The following is a 21,967-nucleotide window of genomic DNA, read 5'->3' on the forward strand; positions in this document are numbered from 1 at the left end:
CAGACCTTGTTTATAGCACAGACCTCATTAGTGTCTAATTCTTTCTGCTGCTCCCTGGCTCATCACCCTGCATCTCGAGATCTCTGGTGGCAGAAGAGGATCATGCAAGTTGGGTTAGCATAGGCATCCCGGGGAAGGACAGGAGAAAGCTTCCAACATGGCCTCACAGACACCACAAAGTGAGACTACTGCTCTAAGCAACAAACCATTACAATCTCATTACCCCCGTTTACAGACAGAAAACCGGAGTCACAATGGGGCTGTCGTTGAGACTGAGTGCTCTGGACTCAACCTTTCCTCTTCTCCATAAGCTTCCATTTCAGCATTCTTAAATGGGAGAAAAAAGAACACCCAACTTAAAAGGTTGTGAAGATTGAGTAGGGTGATCTAGGTAATGAACCTGGCACAATGGTACCATCTGGGGACTTTCAGATCATAGTCCATTACTGGGTACACACCGAACTGAGGGGACAAACCTACGTAGGACATGTCTTGTAAAACAAGGAAGGAGGTAAGCTTCTCTCCAATCTCTGCCTACACAAATTCAGTTACTGATGACTGGATGGCCATTGGTCCTGTTTCTGCTGGCTCACCCTCCTCTTCCTCACCACCAGTCACAGAGAAAAGCCTGTGTGCAGGGCCCAGGCCCCTCTCCCTCTTCAGCAGCCATGTCAGGGACTACGGGCCGTAGATGCAGCCTGCTTGCACTCACCCAGGGAAACCCAGAGCGGCCACGGGCACACTTGTCTGTCACCTACTTCTAGCTGGAGCTTCACAGGGGGCAAGAAGGGGAAGGGGCCGGGCGACATCAGAACTGGCTGACCTCACACTGTGGGTGATCTTTCACACCCTCCATGTCTGTAAGATGGGCTTAAGCCATTCTCTGCTTTGTTTGGGTAATTCTCAATTACGGTGGTGAGCAGCAAGCTGGAGGGAGTGTACCGTAGATGTAGACAGACACAGACAGACAGACACACACACACACACACACACACACACACAGACACACACACGAGCCATGGACGCATAAGGGGCAGGAGTGAGGTGGGGAGGTGGGAAATTCAGCAGGCCCACTTGTCACTGATAATACAAACAGTATACAAGTTAGAGGTCTCTTTAGGTCTTGGTTTGCTATTTATTTAAAACCGCAGGAAGACTGGATACAGTCAAGTGGGCCTCTTAGTATGTGGTTGAGGGCTAGACCCAGTAGAAGGGTGGGGAGTGGGTGAAGGACACGAGGGACAGGGATCGAGTGTGACAGTAAGACGACTGGACTAATGGGGCGCCTGGGTGGTTCAGTCGGTTAAGCGTCCAACTCTTGATCTCAGCTTAGTTCATGATCCTAGGGTTGTGAGAACAAGCCCCTTGTTGGTCTCTGTGCTGACTGTGGTGCCTGCTTAAGATTCCCTCTCTCCCCTCCTCTGCCCCTCTCCCCTGCTTGTGTGCTCTCAAAAAAAAAAAAAAAAAAATTACAGAAAAAATGCTGAGTGAACTAAGTAACTGACCTTGAAACGAGAAGACCCTGTGTGCCCCACAGCTTCAGACAATACTCTGAAAATTCACCCCAGCTGGAGTCTCATTTGGAAAAGATGGCTCAACTGCGATCTAGCCACCTTTAAGAATCTTTTGAATTCTAGCAAATAACCGCTTTAAAGCAAAAAGCCTCAAGTCTGTCACACAGCCAATCTTAATCATGTGCTCCAACACCAAATATTCAGCAGACACACAATAGAGAAAGAGACCCCAGACACGAAAGACAGAGACAAATTCAATGCCAACAACACACATATTTTCCTATTTCTGTGTTGGCCAACTGGCAAGAGGATTCTGCCGGTCTGAAATTCCCTCTGGTCTCCACCAAGAACTGTATCCTTCACTTTCTCCATTAAACTGTTCATGGCATGCCAAAGGCACATTTTGGGAGAAGGGTGGTAAATAAACCTGCACTCTCCATCGTCCGCGGCACCTCTTTTAGTAGAGGGCTGCTCCATACACGGCAAAGCCCAGAGGCACACAGGCCAGGGGAGCAAAGCTCGGCTCTCCTTGCTCACGCAGCGCAGACGTGTCTTGTCAGAGGTCACATCTTCAGCCTGTCTTACTACTGCTTAGAAACTACCGACGAACCCCAAGAGGTTGTGACTGGCCGGCTAACCAGGAACTAAAATGGCCACGCAATAAACACAAGTCCTGTTTTCATTACCTCATACGGCAGCACAGTTCTGTGCCTTCTTAGGAAAGAATGCGGGAAGGGAACAGGGTTAGAGACTGGGGGGTGGGGGAAAGGAAGACTGGTGGTGAGCATCACAGGGCTTCTCTGCTCTTCTGAGGTTAATTCACTGCTGGGAAGACGCCAAGCTCAACAATTCCCATATGCCTCTCCCAATCTAAGTGAGAGGACGGGTTCTTTCTCCTTGAACTGCACTAGGTCTTGGATCAATAATACACTGAGTAGAGTTTCTTGGCCCAAGTCAAAGCTTCGGGTCATGGATGGCATGCCTAGATCACTAGGTTTCCTTGCCATGCCAAGGTGAAAGGAGGAGGGAGAGAAAGAGAGAAAAGAGTGCTAGACGAGCCGGAGGAATATCCACTGTCCAGTGTCTCCAGGAGAGCCGAGTGCTGGCTCACCTACCCTGGCCAGTGATTTGTTTCTCTCCCTTAATCCCCATCGACAGGGACAGACAGCACTGCCTTGCACAGATGTTCCTTCATTTCAACTTGGATCCTCTGAGGCAATGCATGAACTAGACTGAGAGTCTTCTCCACTTAGAAGATGGAAAGCAGAGGCTGAGTGGACCTGCCCAGGACACACAGCGAGCAGTGGTACAGGACGGGGCCGGTGCTGTAGCTCTGTGGGTGAGTCCTCGGTGAGGAGGCCATTGGGATAGCTAACAGCTGTGGGAGAAGGGCTCTTTGGGAAACTTTTTCGCAAAGCAGCCCAAAAAACAAGCAAGCTGAATCTTACCTAAATTAAAAAAAAAATGCTTCATTTGTTTTATATTTATTTGTTCCAGAGATAAATGCTTATTCTTTCTGAGCTTTCCAGAGAGAAAAGGCCCTTGGCTTCATTTCTCAGGAAAAAGTCACCTTCTCTCTGCCGTGTGGATGAGCCGGACTCCCTCCCTTCCAGCCCCCGCCAGCCTTGATCCCCCTAACGGGAAGCAGGTGACGAATGTAGCTGGAGAGACTGGGAAGGATCTAACATCCATGGGGCCGCCAAATTAAAACACAGGACACCAGTGGGTGCTTGATGAAGGCCTTCCTGCTCTCCATTCTCTTTCTGTTCTAACTTCTGCATTACTGGAGAGGGCAGGTAAGTTCATTTGGGTCCCAGGACTACGTTTGCAGAGGGAGACAAGAATTACTACTACATGCTCTATGGCTCCCCCCAAAGATGCTTGTGTTCTGATTCCTGCAGCCTGTGACACAGGCTTACAGGGTTTATAAGCTGCTCTTCAGAGGACCTTGGGATGAGGAGACTGTCCAGGATTATCTGCCTGGGCCCAGTGTAATCTCAGGGGTCCTGTCAATGGCAGAGGGGCTCGCATGAGCCAGGGAGATGGCAGCGCGACAAGGACTTGGAAGGAGGGGCTGTTTGTCGAGGAAGCCAGCAGCCTCCGCAAGTTGGAGGAACAGGGGAGTGGATTCTTCCCTAGGGCTTGCAGAAAGAACTGCACCCTGCTGATACCCCTGACTATGTGGGGTGTCAGCCCAGTGACTATGCTGGACTTCCGGCCTACAGAGTCGGAAGATAATACACGTGTGTGTTGTTTCAAGCTACTACGTGTGTGGTAATTTGTCACAGCAGCAATGGAAAACGAATACATTTTCCAACTCAGCTTCACCAGGGATACAGCTTAATCATGGCGGTCGCTAGCATTTACCCGGGGGCCGGCCTTTGTTCTAAGTACTTTCTGTGCATCAGCTCTTTTGTTTACAGGTAGCCTATGCGGCTAAGTAACTGGTGGAAGGTCCCACACAGCTGTAGGTTGTAGAGCCAGGACTTCACCTAGCTCTGGCTCCAGAATGTTAACACTATGCGCGTATAAGCTTAAATTCCTGTTTTGCATCTTGTGTCTATCTTGGCTGCTGTTGAGATCTACAGAAGCAATGAACTTGTGGTTACTCATATTCACCCTTAATTTTCAGGCCCTGTCCCTTCCCCCTGTAAGACCTTGGGCAATCCCTCAATTTAGCTGAGGCTCCGAATGATGCTTAAAATGGGAATAATGTGACCCACCCTGAGAACTGACATGATAATCAAACAAATGAGGTGGCAATGATGCCTGACACACAGTAGGTGACTGATAAACATTGCTGACGATGTCTATCCGAAGGATGAGAATCTGGTCATCCTGTCCTCAGATTCATGCAGATTCAGTATTTCCCGGTAGGAGAGATGGAAGGAAGTACACAGATGACCGACAATCCCACGGCCTGTACCACTGGTCTGGCCGTCAGGAATCTCGGTCTATGTGTATCGTTCTGAGAGCCAGGAAGAGGGTGACCAGGCCTGCCAGTCACGCCGGTGAGAGAAACCGTTGATGAAAAGGTCAAATTTAGCCCAGAGAGGAGACAACCAAGGGAAGGGCCAGGGTCAGGTGCTGTCGTCAGAAAGACACTCTGTAGCTCAGGAGACCAAAGTGATGGGTCAATGGGTCAAAGCCGTCAGGGGGCAGGCACAGTATGAAGGGCCGGTTGTGGACTGGAAGTGGCCTCAGAAGCATGTCCTCCCTGTCCGTGGAACTATGAAAGCAAAGGCCGTCAGGTGGTCACGTTTCAGGGGGTTTCTGCAGACCCTGACATATGCCTGATGGCTTTGGAGGTCCAACACTCCAACTCCTGAAAAGTTCTTACTGTCTCTACGAGTACCAAACGCAGGCTGGCCGCCTCTCCTGGCAGGGAAAACCAGGACTCAGAGAAGGCAGAATTCTACTGGTTTAAAGGCAGCACTTTGTGAAGGTTCCAATTTTCACTGCTCACGGTGTAACTGAAGAATGTGAGAACCCAGGGTCTATTTAGAGACCGCAGGGATCTACACCGACAGGAGCCCAGCCAAGCTGCAGACACCAACAGCTTCTACCTTCTTTGCTAGAAGAGCCGCCCCACCCAGCACAGCCATCTTGAATCCTAAATGACCCAGTCACAGAGGAAAGGATGTAAGGAGAGACAAGCCAGACTTTGGGGGTGAAAACTCGCTGACCTGCTCTGCGGGCCACGTGGTGAGGGCTCTTCTGTCTGCTGGAGGCAGGGACCACATTACCCTGTGAGGGTGTGGTATCCATACACACATTAGATGGAGCAAAGTCACTTTTTAAAAATTAGAGTCTAGGCGCTCGGGCATCTCATTCGCCTGGAGGTTACCTCGGACCCTCTGAACCAACATCCGTGGCTGCAGGGCCCAGGACTTGCCCTCCTGGCGTGCCTCTCGCTCAGTGAAGTGTGGGAACCACCGGGCTGAGAGGCCTCCAAGCACAGTGGCACCTCACCCTGTCCGGCTGTGTGTGTGGGGAGTCTGGGGCCTAAGAAGGTAAAGGTTATAGGGGAGGGGAGGGGAGGTTTGGTTTGAGATAAAAAGGGGAACAGATGCCGGGGGGGGGGGGGGTTGGGCAGGAAACCAGGAGTAAAATGTTTCCTGAGTTATGGTTCTATCTTCCCGAGGAAAAAAAAAAATCCCCCCAGCAGATAAGCTTATTAATGAGAAGTTCTGCCTCATTTCCTAGAACCTACAGGAGTAACTAAGACGTAACAGGCACCAAATATTTGCTGAGCGGATGAATAAATGAAAATAATACTGAAGGCTGAGGCAGGTACATTGAATGCCGTATCTAGTTTCTCTTAGGATGAGGCCAATCGAAGGCCTTCAGGAGCCGGGTCAAGGGGATCCCATTGCACCTTATGAGGGCCCCTGAGGACACAGCCGAGCTGCTAAAAAAAAAAAAGACTCTCCTCAGACTGTCCCTTTCTGCTCACAGGCCACGAAGAGTGTGGCTATTTTAAAAAATAGAATGGATGGGGGCGCCTGGATGGCTCAGTCCATTAGGTGTCTAACTTTGGCTCAGGTCATGATCTCACGGTTTGCAGGTTCAAGCCCCACTTCGGGCTCTGTGCTGACTTTTCAGAGCCTGGAGCCTGCTTCAGATTCTGTCTGTCTGTCTCTCTCTCTTCCCTTCCCCCACTTGTGCTGTTTCTCAAAAATAAATAAAAGCTGAAAAAAAAAAATAACAGAATGGACAAAGCCACTTGCTGCCTTGTCACCAAGACAAGAGACACCCTTTGGTCCTGGGACAGAACTCTTACACAGAGGGTAGCAGACGCCCACGCTCACTGTCCCAGCTGGCACTCCCGTGGGGAGTGGCGCCTCTGTGGCGGGGGGCAGGCACGGGCCCGGCTCCACGACCGGCCTCGATACCCACCTTCGCCTGCCGCGGGATCAGAGACACACGGGTAAACGGCGGCTCCTTCCCCTTCCGCACGGAAGGCAGGACAAAGATCCAGAGGTGCGGTCTGAGTGAAGTGACTGCTCAGGGGGAACGCTGCCACCTCTCAGTCCTTCCACAGATTCCAGGCCCAGCAAGGGAAGCAGACAGACGGCCATCGGGGGGGGGGGGGGCCTAGGAGTCTCTCATGCGCCTCACTCCCCGCCGGCAACATTCTCCCTCCCCAAAGGCCGCCCCGCCTCCTGGTCTTTGCAGGGGCAGGAGGAACGACCCACCGTGCTCTCTAGGAACCAAAGGCACCCGCTTCCTCGTGTTAAGCACCCCCTCCTCCCCTGGACAGCACGAGGTTTGTCCCCGAGCTACAACAAACCACCACCGAAGACGGGGAGACTGCCTGCGGTGCGCTCACTGAACATCTGCTCGGAGCCATCGGGCGGTGAAAGCACAGTGGCTTTGCGGCTTAGGAAACAGCAAACCGTCTACACTGCACGAACCTACTGAGGATGCCACCCTGCCTCAAAGGAGCTCGGCCGCGGTCTCTGGCTGGCGCAGGGAAGACTGTGAGGAGGCAGAATTAGGCAATGACACAAGCACTAGCCTTATTAGCTAATCACAACCCCAGGGCATTAGTGAGACACGGAGTGACTCTTCTCCCAGGGGACCAATTATTTCACAGTTACGTCTCCTCCCTTAACTTTCAAGATGTGGGGGTGGGGAGGAATGACAGGGTAGGGGGAGGCTGCTGCTATCAGAAAATGGTGTTAAAAGGGTCTGAGGTGGTCCGATGTCACTACCTGATGGTCTGTGATAGCCATATCCTCCGTCCCATTTTCTTCTCCCAGCACATCGCTTCACCTCAGAAGGACAGGTGCGGCTTCGGGCGACACCGGGCCAGACAGGCCACCCTGGTTCTCCTGGTTCTCCGGAAGATGCGCAGGAAGAACTCTCAGTCTAGAGGGCTGGGTGAAGCAAGCCCCTCATCTGGACCCTGACTGGCTTTTGAGGCATTATTCTAGGAAAGTACATGCTGGAAGGTGAGAAAGTGGTGCAGAAATGGAAGCAGAAATGGTTTCCTTCATTTTAATTCTTTTTTGCAAATGCTTGTTGGGAGTCCTCGCTAGTTGACATTTCTTCACTTTATTTGGAGAGGCACCCATAGAAAAAAAATGTGTGTGCCAGCATGGGGAGGGGCGGAGAGAGGGAGAGAGAGAATCTCAAGCAGACTCCACACTGTCAGTGCAGAGCCCGATGTGGGGCTCGATCCCACAAACCGTGAGATCGTGACCTGAGCCAAAATCAAGAGCTGGATGCTTAACCGACGAAGCCACCCAGGTGCCCCTCATTAGCTGACATTTCTAAGGAAGAAACTGGCTTCATTAGTTGTCAGCAAACTTGGGTACCTCCTTGCCTTGCCTTGTTTGTAGTGTCCTCCCTGGTCCCAAGAAGACAGACACTGAAGAATGAAGGTGTAATTTGGGGCTGCGAGTTTGAAAAAGTCCGTTCATGTAAACTCAGTAAATATGGATCTAATAAGAATGGAGCAGAGAGAAAACAACCTGTCTTCCCTTCCGACGATATTCTGCTAACGATTTACGAAAATACAAGTACTTGGATGGCTCCAGATGTTTGTTTTTACAGATGGTCATCAACACAGATTGAAAAAAACAAGTGTGGATTTCCTCACAAGAGTGAGAACATGTAAGTGGAAAAATCCAGAAACACAATTCCAGTTCTCCCAGAGTTCCCGCTTTTGCATGTTTCGCGGTGTGGCAGGATCGTCGGCACACCTGCTGCTGATCGCCTGTGTTTCCTCAGCAAATCATTAACTAACCCTGCGGGCTTCCGTGTGGATCATGCGTGAGGCACCTGGACAGATTATCCTGAAGACTCCTTGTAACAGTAAAACTTGACGATCTGACCAGGCTCTGCACCCTGGGGAGAGGTCACCTCCGTGGTAACCAGCTGTGTGTCGTTGGCAGGTCGCCGAAAACCTGGCTGAGTCTGGTCTTCAGATCTCCTGGAAAGGGGGCAGTTTGCCCAGAGGGATCGAACGCTCCTTTCTAGTGTTTTCCTTTGGATAAGATGGCACGGTTGCCGAGGGTCAAGTGCTCAGCTAGCAGGGTTCTAGACGAAGAGCTGTGGGCCGCAGGCACGGTCTGAGCGTGCACCTTGGCACGGCGGCTGCCTCTGCGAATGGCCCACCACGAGCACAGACTCAGTCATAACCCCCAGCTCTCCAAGGGCCTCAGTGCGTGACCCTCCATGGTGGCCACTACCCAGAAGTCTTGCCCTGTCACGGTTAGCGGGCACTTTTTTTTTTTTTTTTTTAATTTTTTTTTTCAACGTTTTTAATTTATTTTTGGGACAGAGAGAGACAGAGCATGAACGGGGGAGGGGCAGAGAGAGAGGGAGACGCAGAATCGGAAACAGGCTCCAGGCTCCGAGCCATCAGCCCAGAGCCCGACGCGGGGCTCGAACTCACGGACCGCGAGATCGTGACCTGGCTGAAGTCGGACGCTCAACCGACTGCGCCACCCAGGCGCCCCTAGCGGGCACTCTTGAATCCAACAGTGCCACGTCGTCTTTGGTAAGAAGGGTGTGTTGGTTCCATAACCTGGAGTCACACTCGAAGTACGTGGGAAAGTCACTGACAATTTGTTCAGCTGAGCCCCAAAGCAGAAAGAAGGAAGGAGTGGGTCTACTTCTGCATTTATATGCTGGTATTTTTTAGCAAGGGTGGGGGAGATACTCATTTCCAAAGGTAAAAGGTTCAGAGAAAAATATCACTGATCTTATTCTAGTTTTAACCTAGTTTCCTGTTGTCAACAGGGGAATTTAGGATCATTCCAAAATAATGAAATCATCTTTCTCATAAGATAATTTAACGTTGTCTTCAAATAAAAGCAACAGCGTGCTTTCTATGTATGTATTAACCTCAATATTTCAGTAAAGTGAACAACTCCATTTCCCAACTGAGAAAACTAGATAAAGATTAAATTAAATGGCTTGCTCCAAATCAGTCTTCCAATTCTTGGTCAAGATGTCCACATATTCTAGAAAGGAAACGAAACTGTAACTCCCCTGGTACATTCTTCAGTGTACCTCCTTTTTAAACTTCTGCCCCGAGTATGAACTTTTCTGTTTGTAGCGCTAGATATTTAAATCCTTAGCCTACACGTGATGTAAATACCTCTGTGTCTTAAATTCCTCGCGTCCTCCCCAGTCTTGGCCTCTGTGTGCTCGCGTCTCAGAGGCAAAGAAGGCCTTCCCTCTTTCAAGACTATACAGCCCGTTGCCAGCATTTATTATGGGTTTATGCCCCGTCAGGCACACAGTCACACACATACCATGCTGTGGGACAGCAGGGCAGGGCGCGCCGTCCAGGAGCTCGGTGGCAGGGTCCCCCTCCCAGCTCGTCACAGACCCTCACACGCTGCTCCAGTGCCACAGACGGGCATAAAGGAGGGTTTGGTTCCCTTCCTCTGACCGCCTTCCCACTCAGTCCATCAATCTCCTCTCTCATTGGCCTCTTCCTGTTCTCTCTCCTTCTGGCTCCTTCTCTTTAGCTTAGAAGTACTTTTAAGTTTCCCCGTCTTCATCTCTCTCCTGACCTTGCTATTTCTGTAGACTTTTTAAAAACAAAAACCACTCAATTTCATGAAAATGTCACTTATAAAGATACAATTCTCGCCTCCAGTCCCACATTCCTCCTCTCTCATTGCCTCTACAACTGGGACGTTTACTCCGCCAGTGACCTGGCCATGCAGGGGGTGGGAGGTGGGGCTGCCTAAGTGCTGAATTCAAAGGCCCCTTCTCTGCTCTCCTTGTCACCTTCCTGCGTGGTTCCTGGGTACCACGCTACCACCACGTGGTTCCTCCTGTCTGCCCCACAAATACAGCCATCAGCCAGCGCACTGCGCCCGGTCTCCTTCTCTCTCTGTTTGGTGGTTCTAACTTAAAGGCATCACCCACCCCAAGCTGACATCAGTCCACCTCACTTCCGCCGCCAGTTTGCAACCCACTCTTCTAGTTCCGTGACGAACTCCACGGTCAGATGGCCAACCGTGTGCACGGCGGATATATGTACACAAAAGGCCTGTTCATGTGTGCAGCACAAAATCCAATCTTCGTCTACTACAAACTTTCCCTTCTCCTGCCTCCCCTCTACACCAGTGAAAACACTGGGCCAGCTGTCCCCCAGAGGAAATGTGCTTCTGTCACCTTCAACTCCTTCCTTCTATCCTCACATCCAGTCAGCGCTCCAGTCCCATGGTGGACTCTCTTGTTCTCAAAGTCCTCAGATGTTCCTCACTGCCTGCACGAGGAAGTTCTGGGTCCCTAACCACACCTTTCAGGACCCTCTCTGGTCATTATTTTCCATACATCTCATGGCTGTGAAAAGGAGATGAATTTCCATTTGCTCACCAAATCCTTTTTATTTTTTGCACATTTGACACATTTGTTACATCTCCCATTCCATTTCTATGTCTCAAAACCCTACCTAGTCTTAAAATTTGGGCTTAAATGTCAGCTGTTCTATTCAAAATTTCCCCCGTTTCCTCAAGACACAATCTCTCTGACTTTCCGCCCTTCAACTAGGTTGACCGGGTTGGTGCATTCTGTTTGTTTCTTGAATGTGGCCACTGCATCTGGTTTAAGCAGTTCGTGGGATTAAACCACACGTGAACTCAGTGCTCAGACTTTGTGGCTTTCAGGTCTTAAAACACGGACCTTTGGTCATAAACCTCTGGGAAGCTGTGTCTAGCAACATTTGTTAGCAAAAGTTGGTTGCTTTTCCTCCTTAATATATCATTATGTGATTAATATGGGCTTTCCCCCAGTGCTAGCAGTGATAACATGGCTCTATCAGACAGCAACATCGATGATTCAGTGGGAACAGAAGTACACTGAGTGTGTTGTACAGAAAACACACCTGTGAGCTCATACGTGCGCCACAACGGGATCCGATGTGGGTCTGACACAACATAGACCGTATAGAGCACTGTTTACAACGAATCACTAACGCTTGGCACAGCTCCAACTCCAGAGCCGCTAAAAGCAAACGTGCAAAGAATGACAGCCGGTATCTAAACGTATTAAGAAGCGTACCCAAAGCAAGGCAAGAACAAAGCACTGAGTGGTGAGTGACAGCCCCCAGGACAGCAGGACAAACCGTACTCGGGGCACAGGTAGAATCGGCCACATAGACCTGAGTGCAGGCTCCGAGGAGAAGAGAGGTGATCCAAAAATAGCTCTAGCCCCTCAGCCCGGCAGCTTTACGAAGCTTTAAATGAGCTCAGGACCGTTCAGAGACTGTGGCTCTGCTCCACGTCAAGAGCAGCTCGTCTGCGTGGGCTGCCCATATACTATGCAGAGTCGTTCTGATGCCAGGAGTGGAGAACCCTCTGGCAGCTCAGGACAATGGATGACTTAGGGAATGAGCTGCGGTTTGGACTATGTAGCCCAAAAGACATCCATTTTCCTGATGCCAAGTAAAACTTAAGGTGAATTCTGCATTGAAACACCCAGCACGTGCAGGGGCCAGTGAGACTCCTCTGGGAGGTATTTGCATGTCTTTGGTTTGTAAACCCTATGAGTAGGATGATCAATGCCAAACAAATAAAGAACCACTTACCAAAAAGACAGACCACGGCCAATTACCAGCCCCCCCCGCCCCAAATATGTTCTGAATGCCTAAGAACTTTGGAAGTAATTTGGTTTTCATGAAATGCTTTTTTTTTTTTTTTTTTTATTTATTGAGAGAGAGAATGAATCTTAAGCAGGCTCCATGCTCAGAGAGGAGCCCAATGATCCCACAAGCGTGAGATCATGACCTGAGCCAAAATCGAAAGTCAGACACTTAACTGACGGAGTCACCCAGGTGCCCCTTCACGAAATGCTTCTGTTGAGAAGCCACTCACAGAAGTGTGTGCATTCTTCTTGTTTTGACTTTCATCATTAGACTTTCATCATCAAATTTACTAACTAGTGCATACTATTCTTTTTTTTTTTTTTTAATTTTTTTTTTCAACGTTTTTAATTTATTTTTGGGACAGAGAGAGACAGAGCATGAACGGGGGAGGGGCAGAGAGAGAGGGAGACACAGAATCGGAAACAGGCTCCAGGCTCCGAGCCATCGGCCCAGAGCCTGACGCGGGGCTCGAACTCACGGACCACGAGATCGTGACCTGGCTGAAGTCGGACGCTTAACTGACTGCGCCACCCAGGCGCCCCGACTAGTGCATACTATTCTTAGAGTTTTGCTTCATTCAATGTGCAGAGAAACAGCAAGGCTTACAGAAAGGGAAGAAAGTAGAGAAAGAAGATTCCCCCCCCCCCCCCCCCCATTTCCACTTTGGTCTTTCACAAAATTTTAACATAACATAAGCCAAAAAGTTGGTTACGAAAGGGTTATTTTAAAGGGTGTAGAAGTTATAGCTTATATTTCAATGCTCACCAAGTCATTTGATGATAACAGAAATTTAGTAAAATACGTTTTTTAAAGAGCTAATGCTAGAAATATCAACTACATGAGGGCATGGATTTTTCTCTACTTTGTCCACTGATGTGTTTCAAATGCCTAGAATAGTCCCAGGTACATGGAAGATGCTCAGGAAACATTTGTCAAATGAAAAAATATATCCAGAAATTACAGTCACTATGGTGATATTTTATTTACAGGGCTTTTACATCATGTTCAACTCCATTAACATCAATGAAAATAAAGTGAGCCCTGTAAGTCAGCAGCAAGTCAACACACGGAAACCTTCTAGAAAGATAAAATGTTGAAACTCGCAGGAAATGAGCAAAGAATGGCATTGTCAGTTCTCTTTCTGTAGCAATAGGGTATAAACCTGTCTGATTCAACCCCACAAATAAACAGGTAATTTTAACAGCCTTCTCGACAAAAACACTTAAAAGTATAGCTAATGATGGGGAACACTGACGGTTTTGAGAACTTTCTTTGGTAATAAGCAGTGAAAAAAGATGAATGGAGGAAAATAGGAAGGTCAGAGACGCAGTCAAGGTTGAACAGAGTGTAAGTAAAAACACCCTCGACAGTTGGCTGGGTTCTTGCTGTATCTAACCAACGCCGGCGCACTGGGGGCACGTGGCCTTGGTGAGGCACGCATGATTCACGGGAGTTGTCTGAGGATGATCTTTCAAAAGCCCACACTAGAGTAGATGGCGCTTCTGAAAAATGAATGCCCGTATTTGATAGGAGACTCTCACGTCTATATCGTGACAGGAGAACATTTTGAAAGCCAATCTTTGTAATGACTGCAATAAAAACCACTTTATGTGATTCTGTACTAATATAATTAGTATGATTCATTTTTCAGGAAGCTGTCAGACCTGCGTATTCACCTGTAGGGTGTGGCTATTCTGGGATTACTGAGGAACTGGATCATGGTCCGAGGTGGTGAGTGGACCCTATCATATGTCAGCAGGGCAGAGCCAGGTTCCTTCTTAGAGATGTATGCACTGCACTGGGCTGAACAGATGGCTTTGAGACCCCGTCTTAGAGCACTTGGCTATTGGCTGCTTGGCGACTCCGCTGAACTGAAAACCATTTGAGGGCCTGTGATGTACTTTCCAAAAGCAAGGGGGATTATGGGTAAATAAATTTTTCCTACTCTGAAAGAACTTGCCCTCGAGACAGGGAGAAACAGGGCATGTGTCTAAACAACTATCCCGCAGAGAAAATAGGTGAAGCGTTCTAAGAAAAGGATGAAGAATATACTTGGGTAGCCCAGAAGGGTAGGCGGCATTTCTAGAAGCCTCTTGGCTGCTGTACTTTTCTCTCCGTCTCCACTGGCAAAGTGCATCTAAGGGAGCTCCTTATAAAGGAGTCTGCCTTTAACCCAGGTTTAGAGCTAGTTAAGTATTTATGCTAGAAATGTAATGTGGAGGCTCTTAATTCTTTCTAGGGGGCTTTATGGTGGAGGGGGTATTTGCCCTGGTTCTTAGAAGTACTAGAGAATTTAAAGCAATTTGCATCAATTATTAGCAAATGTTTTTTTTTTTTTTTTTTACTGCAGTTTAACTTATGTAGCATAAACTCTATTTTTTATGATGTGCATTAAGAACACTGAATTTATACCTATACGTTAATCTCCCTAAGCACCAACACTGCAATAAATTAGCGGCAGAAGATTTTCACAGGAGGAAACAGGAGAAGGCACTTCAGGCAGAGAAGCCGCAGAAATAAAGGCCGACAGCGTGTCTGGGGAGGATGAAGACCTGCCTGATCCAGCTGCAGGGGGGCGGTGAGGGGGGGGTCGTGCTGGCAGGGAAGCGTGGAGGCAGACCAGGGAGCGCCTCGAATGCCACGCCAATGCCTCCATCTGCCTTCCTCTCGACCGTGCGTGAACCACGCGGAAAGTGTCCGACGGAGCTGTTTTGTGTCGCCGATGGCGTGCAAAATGGACGGAGGGCGAGCGTGAAGCTGAAGGCCGTTCTGACGGCAGGAAGCGGGCAAAATCGCGGCTTCACCCGGGGTAGCGGGACCATACGATGCTCCCGAGAAGGCTCCAGAACGGCCTGGATGCGCGGCTGATGAGACGCACGACGAACCCAGAGGCTGGTTCAAGGCGGCTGGCCGAGGAGAGGGGAGTGGGATGAGGGAGGGCAGGGGGAGGTCTGGACACGTGGATGACACGGACGGGCAGACCCCTGGGGTTGTGGGATCAGGGTGGCAGCCTCGGCAGACGGCCTCTCCTGGCCCCATCGCCTTAATTCCACCTGTGCTCCTGTCCCCTGTGTGTGACAGCTTGGTGGGCGGAGGGGTGGGGCCCAAACCACCAATGTGGGCTAAATCGGCCTGTGAATCGCACCTCCTCACCTGACATGGGTCCCCCAGGGACACGCGCAGGTACACACACGGGGACAGACACCTCTCATCACCCCGAAAGCCTCTGGAGTGACCCCAAGGATAACTCCTCGTCTCCCACTCGGCTTTTCTCCACTGCTGCCCCGGTGACAGGGGTGTGTGACACTGAAGGTCACCATTCACGGGTCCTTCCCACGTGATGACCCCCGGAAGGGAGGCTCACACGGAAAGACTTCCAGGCTCCGTGAACCTCAAACAGTCCACAAGGAGGTGCCACCGTGTCCTGGGGACTTTGTGTCTGTCACAGCCTTCAAGGAGGCGGGTAACGTCTGGAAGACGTGGGGGATAAAATATTGCTAGAATTTAAGGGGAAAACTATTTGAAAAGCCAACGGTGGAAACGGGGGAAAAAAAATCCTCCTTAGCATTTTAAACTGCCTTATCCTATCAAGAGAAATTATCTATTATCCTGAAGTGTGCACCTGATTGAGTGCACTTACAGAAGCATTTGGAGAATGTGAAAACCTCTTAAAAAAAAAAGAAAACAGAAGAAGGTCAGAGGACTAATGTGGCACACCAACGCAGTATTATGTTTTAGACAGAAAGTGCCAAAGACACGTGCCTGTGTGGTAATTATAATGCTGTCTCCCAAGTTCTCAGAATTGCCAGCCCAAACCAACAAATCCACGAGTTGGGGAGAAGACAAATATTATCATCTCTCTTTAAGACCTTGCCGCACACCCTGGAGATAATGTCTTCTTTATACCAACACAGAGACACATTCCTCAAAAACAAGTTCAAAATTTGGAGAAGAAACGACCGAGGAATTAATTAATGAAAGAGGAGAATGAAGTAAACAAAGGAAAAATTATCATATCAAAATAAAAGACAAGAAACACGATTAAATTAGGCTTCAAAAGACCCCATGAGAAACCCATGAAAGGCATAATATGCATTTACCTGGTTTTTATTCTTTCATGATTTAATTTCTAATTTTATTCACTACCATCTGATAATTGCATGAAACACTTATTCTAACCATGGGCAATTTAAACTATTTTAATTTTTATTTCAAGGCCATGAGACAAAGGGAACCTATTTATTGCCTAAGGGGATTTTTTTAACAAAAATTAAAGCTTAATCTTTCATGTTTAAAGCACAGACTGTTTAAAATCATTTATAATAATGCTGTAGGGAGACCGTGCCTGGGTATGCAAAATTAAAATGATAAATTTACAATTATTAAAAAAATTAATAGTTTGGGGGATTGAATTGTCCCTTTCCCTTCGAGATGGATTGGTCGGAAGTGTAGGGGACATCTTTAAAAACGGTAAAACCAGGGTCTGTGTGGGAGCTGAGTGATGGGGCATCAATGCGTTTCACAGTTGGACTGGTCTTGCTAGAGGTACAACGATGGTAAGTCCTATTTTTTATTATTTAAAAGATAAATAATGGCATCGGCCTTGGGAACTACCGTGTACCCCTTTTATTTCACAGGAAATTGCTTTGATGGAGTGGAGGGTCGTGAATTCTACCAACTACATTTTCTGTGACTTTGAAAAAGTCCCTGATGGAAATTAGACAAATAATTTACTTCCACTTAAATGTCAGATTTTTTTTTTAGTTACGCTTAAGAAAAATAATTGAAATGTAGATTTAAATCATTTCGGCTGCTACACTTCAGGATTCTAATGAAATACTTTCAGCTATTATGCAAAGCATTGCTCAACAGAGACGAGAAAAACCACGTTCGGTGGTCTGGCACCTCAGCAGAATTAATGGAAGGGCGGAATGTTTCTTTGAGAGCAAAGGTAAGGACACTCCGCTTTGGAGAGAAGAAGGAAAGCAGATCTCAGGACACAATTTCCCTTTCACTAAGAGCTCAGGAAAAACCTGAAAGTGGTCAAATATGTTTAAAATTTCTTAAGTATGTAGGCCATCTTCCTCGGCTGTCTGAGTAACCCCCCATTTGAAACAGGTTACATTATTTGAGTTTCCGACCCTACTGGCTGGACTGCATGTGGATCCGGGGACACGGCCATCCCCCACCCCTCCCCGCCCAGCAGGTGCCATCTCCCTCCTACCTTCACACTTGCTCCTGCCTCACCGGAATGCCCTTGCCCCGGATACCCCCATGGCCTCCCCCCAACGCCCTTCACTCTCCACCGTACTCTGGTGCGTCCTTACAACACCGCCTGGCACCTACAGGGCACGCGCACTCGCTCGCTATCAGACGCCCTGACCAAGTGGAGGACACGAGGGCAGGGGCAGGTCTGTGCCGCGCCCGGGGCCGGTGCCTGACACCGGACAGCCACTCGGACAGCTGTTAGGTATCAACTCCGTTGTCTACACCGACCAACTTACATCCCACTTGCACTTGACTTCGTAAACTAACCAGTCTTCTTTTTGTTCAAATATTAATTCCGATTCCCTGCGGCCAAGGCACATTCCAGCCCAAATATCACAACGGGAGAACATAGTTCAACAAAGTCAAATGAACCCTCACAAGCAAATAATAGGCCACATACCCTTAACCAAAATGTCCACTTATGATAATGGTCTGTTCATCTCTGGAAAGGCAGGACAATTTTAACGTCATTACAATACTGAATATATCAAAGTTAAAGCCCTGAAAGGCCGGTGGTCCAAGCTGCGGGCTTTGTGGCTCCTTGCCATTTAAGGAAAAGTTTTCTTGTTTTTCCTCCAGTTTACTACCAATGATTTGGTTAGTTTCTGCTAGGAAGACAAGATGAAGGCCAAGGTTGGGAAAACTATAATAATATACTTTTGCTAAATAAAGGTAAAGTGTGTTTTAAAAAACACAGCTATCTTTATTTTTATATAAGCAAATAAAGGAGCATACAGGTTGTAAATGACTTAGTTTTTTTCTCTCCAAATAAGTTATAGTTAAAAACACGAGCTTCTAACTAAACACACAATAAAATGTGTGTATGACAAATACTTTGCGCTGTTTTAACGTAGTCACTTCATTGTCCTCGTGGACAGGAAAAGCATTCTTATTTATGAAAATACTTAAAAAAATTTTTTTAATACTTATTTTTGAGAGAGAGCGTGCGCGCACGAGTAGGGGAGGGGCAGAGAGAGGGAAACACAGAATCGAAGCAAGCTCCAGGGTCCGAGCTGTCAGCACAGAGCCCGACGCGGGGCTCGAACTCACGAACTGCAAGATTACGACCTGAGCCGAAGTCGGACGCTCAACCGACTGAGCCACCCAGGCATCCCAAGAAATTACTTTTCAATCTGATTTATAAAACAGGTAAACTGGTGAGGTCAAATTTTTAATTTGCTTTTAAGAAAAATCACTATTATTTTTACAGGGGGAGTTTCTGTCAAAACGTCTATTGCTTAACAAGGGTCACTTAAGGATTTGTATAAGTAACAGGTTTACGTATTGCATTAGATTTATAACTTAGTTTGTTGGGGAAAAAAGGGCCTCAAGTTGATTTTTCGGAAATGCCATCTATTGCCCCAAATGAGGCCCCCATGGGGTAACGGACACGTTTGAAGGCATTCTAGAAAACGGAGTCCACGCACCCCTGTGCTGCTAGGAGAGCACCGTGCCTGAGGATGCCCTCTCCACCCCCAGCCCCCAACCTCGCCTAAGTGTCTCTGAGGTTCCCTGCAGACGGTCCTCATGGGGAGACAGATTAGACACCCAGCGTTTCAGCAACGAACCACGGGCCGTGGCTTCTGGCTGTCGCACGGGCTCACCGCTTCCTGCCCCCAAAAGCCTTAAGAAAGCCGTGTTTTCATCTTGTGTTTTCCCGAAAGAGAGCCCCGCACGAGCACACGCAAGCTCGGTCACCAAGCAGCTCATCTTTGGGGCACAGGCGGCAGAGGGTATGGGATCTGCAGAGGCGGGGGTGGGGAAGGGAGCTCATCCAGCAAGGTCTCGAAAATTCAGAGGGGAAGAAAAGCCAGCAAAACATTTTTTTAAGACACAAATGCTGGTATCTAAGCAACCGCGTTATGTCTGGCTCGTATGAAAAGGAAAACGGCATCTGCTTTTGAATAAGGCGACAACATTTCCGAGCAGAAAGACTTGAAATTACAGAGCCCGGGACGCGACCGGGAGGCGATGGCAAGGACGGTCCCCTCCGGACCGTGGGTTTTAAGAGCCAGCGGGAAGCATGGAGCTGGTGTGAAACAGAACCCTGGAATCATTAGGGATTTTGAGATTCAACAGAGGACCCTCGAACCGCTAACAAGCAGAGCGAACACCAGGAAGCGAGGGAGGCTCCTCCCACACCCACACCGGGTGCCAGCTTGAGCAGCGTGACCGACAGCACGGCCACCAAGCACGGTGAAGGCCGGAGACCCACCGGCTCGGTGGGTTCTCTCTGGGAAAACCCTCCTCTTTGTCTTCGTGGGAAAATCAAACACACGTGCGTTCGAACTTGGTGTCTTTAAGAAACTCTCCAGGGATCCGGCCCCACCCCGGGCGCCATCCCCACCGCGTCCCGGGAAGGAGAGCAGCCGCCTTACCCGGACTTGTGAGGGCTCCCAGGGCGCTGCTCGTGGTGGACAGAGGGTTTGCATTGGTGGTGGTGGCTGAGGTCTGGGCCGCGGCCGCGGCGGCTGCCAGCGTCGCCAGGTTCTGTAGCTGCAGAGCATTCATGCCTGTGGAGGGAGAGAAACGCCACTTTAGCAAGAGGCCCGCGCGGCCCGGCTCCAAGCGTGAGGGCGGGTGACAGGATCAGAGGCCCCGGGCAGCGGGCCCTGGGATGGCGCGCTCTGTGCCGCTGCCCCGGTGACCCGTGAGTCACCACACCTGCCAGTGGAGCCGCCCGCCGTGTGAGGCGCTGCCTGTCCTAACCCAGGACGTGTCCCAACCACCCTGTCCTGGCGCTTCAGAGAGCTCGAGGAAAGAGCAGGACGGTTCTGTGCAGACTGGCCACACTGGAGCCTTCTACCACGACAGGGCAGCAGTACAGAACTCGTGAGACTGGGGCCCCGTGGCTGGAGGAAGGGCTCCTGGGAAGCCCGTCAGCTGCATGGAGAAGAAGGAATTCCAGAGGAAGCAGTACTTCGCTCCTGCTCTGAACCTGAACTGCTATGATGGCTTCCAGGCTCTGCCACTGTACCAGCCCTGTGACCCTGGGCCAATGACTTACCCTCTTTCTTGCTTGCTAAGTGAGCGGCACCACTAACTGCGCCTTGCCTCCAAGGGCAGTGTGCAGATTTAAAGAGATGATGGATGCAAGCCACTCAGCACAGTGTAAACACCCGATGAGAGTTAGGGACCCTCATGGTGGTTATCGCCACTGACATCCTCTCTCCAGACTTATTTTAAATGTGAAGTCTAAATGGGACCCTAGTAGGGACTCAAATAACATCTCATGAATAAAAAGAAAATGGGTAAATAAAAATGGCATCGTGGTTATAGTTTTATTTGTAATGTGCTTGTATTTGCATTTTAAAGGCATCTATTTTTTAAAGAAGGATCATGTTTACCCAGGACAAATCTCTGGCTACTGAAAATTAAGAAAAGAACAGCAGAGAGAAGTGAAACTTTACAAGAACGTGAGGGTGGGATCGGCTGAGGCCTCTTCCATTTTTATTTCTCAATCCAAGGGTCTCTGAGTCTTTCTCCACTTCACACTAATGTACCTTTAAGAAGCAGGACACAATGGTTCTCTCCCTGTACAGAGAAATTTTATACAGACAAACACTAGAGTTAAGTAATCAGCTTAATTTCACCTTCTTCTCATGTCTCAAATCCAGGTACTTAATAAATGCCTACCGAGCAATTTAATCTGCCTTAGAGAGACTGGCCAGATCACAGCGTCCTTATTCATTGGGGGTGGTGGTGGGTGGAATGGTGAGAGAATGTTCTAGCAACACATCCGTGAAAGCTACCAGCCATGGGTGTGGAGCCCTCCACCTAAGCACCGCTCACAGCATGGCAGCTAGGCTCGCTTATCTGCTCCTCCGTCCTGGCTGCCTCCATCTTCTTTCTGCTCAGAGAAGAGTTCCTGATGCCTCTGCTGCAAGAGGGCTCCTTATTTTGCTGAGAACAATGCTCTGTCCTCTTCCAGGAGATGCCCAGCCTTCTTGGCTGAGGGTGAAAGCCAACCGCCAAACACCTGTTTTTCAAAATCCACTTAGGTCCTGGGGATGCTCTGAGGCAGGACACAAGTACTTGAGGGATCCTGTCAACTTCTGCAAGAAGAGTGTAGACTTTGCAACCTTGTTTTCTCCTGTCAGTGCAACTCGGAACAAGGCTCTCCCTCCTTCCCTCTGAACAAGGGTCAGACAGGGTCCTATCTATAAGAACGTGTGACTTGAGAAAGCACTGGTCTTATTCTTCTGGGGTGCTTGAGGAAAATGGGGGAAGCACAGGAGCTGCACAGCCTCAGTGCAGAGCCACCCGGACACAGCCAGGGGCTCAGCTCTGGACAGGGGCTCGAACGTGCTTCACACCTGAGCGACGCTGAGAGGACTGAGGTACATTTGTTCTGACCCGTCTGTCCTCTCTTGGCCTTCTTGTGACTGACGGTCCCTCTAAAGCTGTAATGATGTAAACCACGTGACCGACTGTGTCACTGACCGAGAGCTGTGCTGACAAGGGGATGGTTTAGGACCGAAACGAAAATCTGCAGCACACGCCTGGCATCAGTTAATGGTGAGCAGAACCACTCTCCCGGTGAGCTCAGGGGGCCCTCCAAGACATCGCC

General features: G+C 49.2%; 1 protein-coding gene across 14 annotated transcripts in view; it reads right to left on the minus strand.

Annotated features, from left to right (window-relative positions):
* Nucleotides 1-21,967, minus strand: part of CELF2 (CUGBP Elav-like family member 2) — an 835,088-nt gene that overhangs the window by 25,216 nt on the left and 787,905 nt on the right. For all 14 annotated transcript variants that reach the window (XM_058682192.1, XM_058682201.1, XM_058682202.1 and 11 more), the window contains one exon: nt 19,776-19,910. In XM_058682192.1, the coding sequence (XP_058538175.1) occupies nt 19,776-19,910 (135 nt within the window). The remainder of the gene's footprint in view (nt 1-19,775; nt 19,911-21,967) is intronic.

The sequence above is a fragment of the Neofelis nebulosa genome, chromosome 8 (genome assembly GCF_028018385.1).
Source record: "Neofelis nebulosa isolate mNeoNeb1 chromosome 8, mNeoNeb1.pri, whole genome shotgun sequence".
NCBI classification, from domain to species: Eukaryota; Metazoa; Chordata; class Mammalia; order Carnivora; family Felidae; genus Neofelis; species Neofelis nebulosa.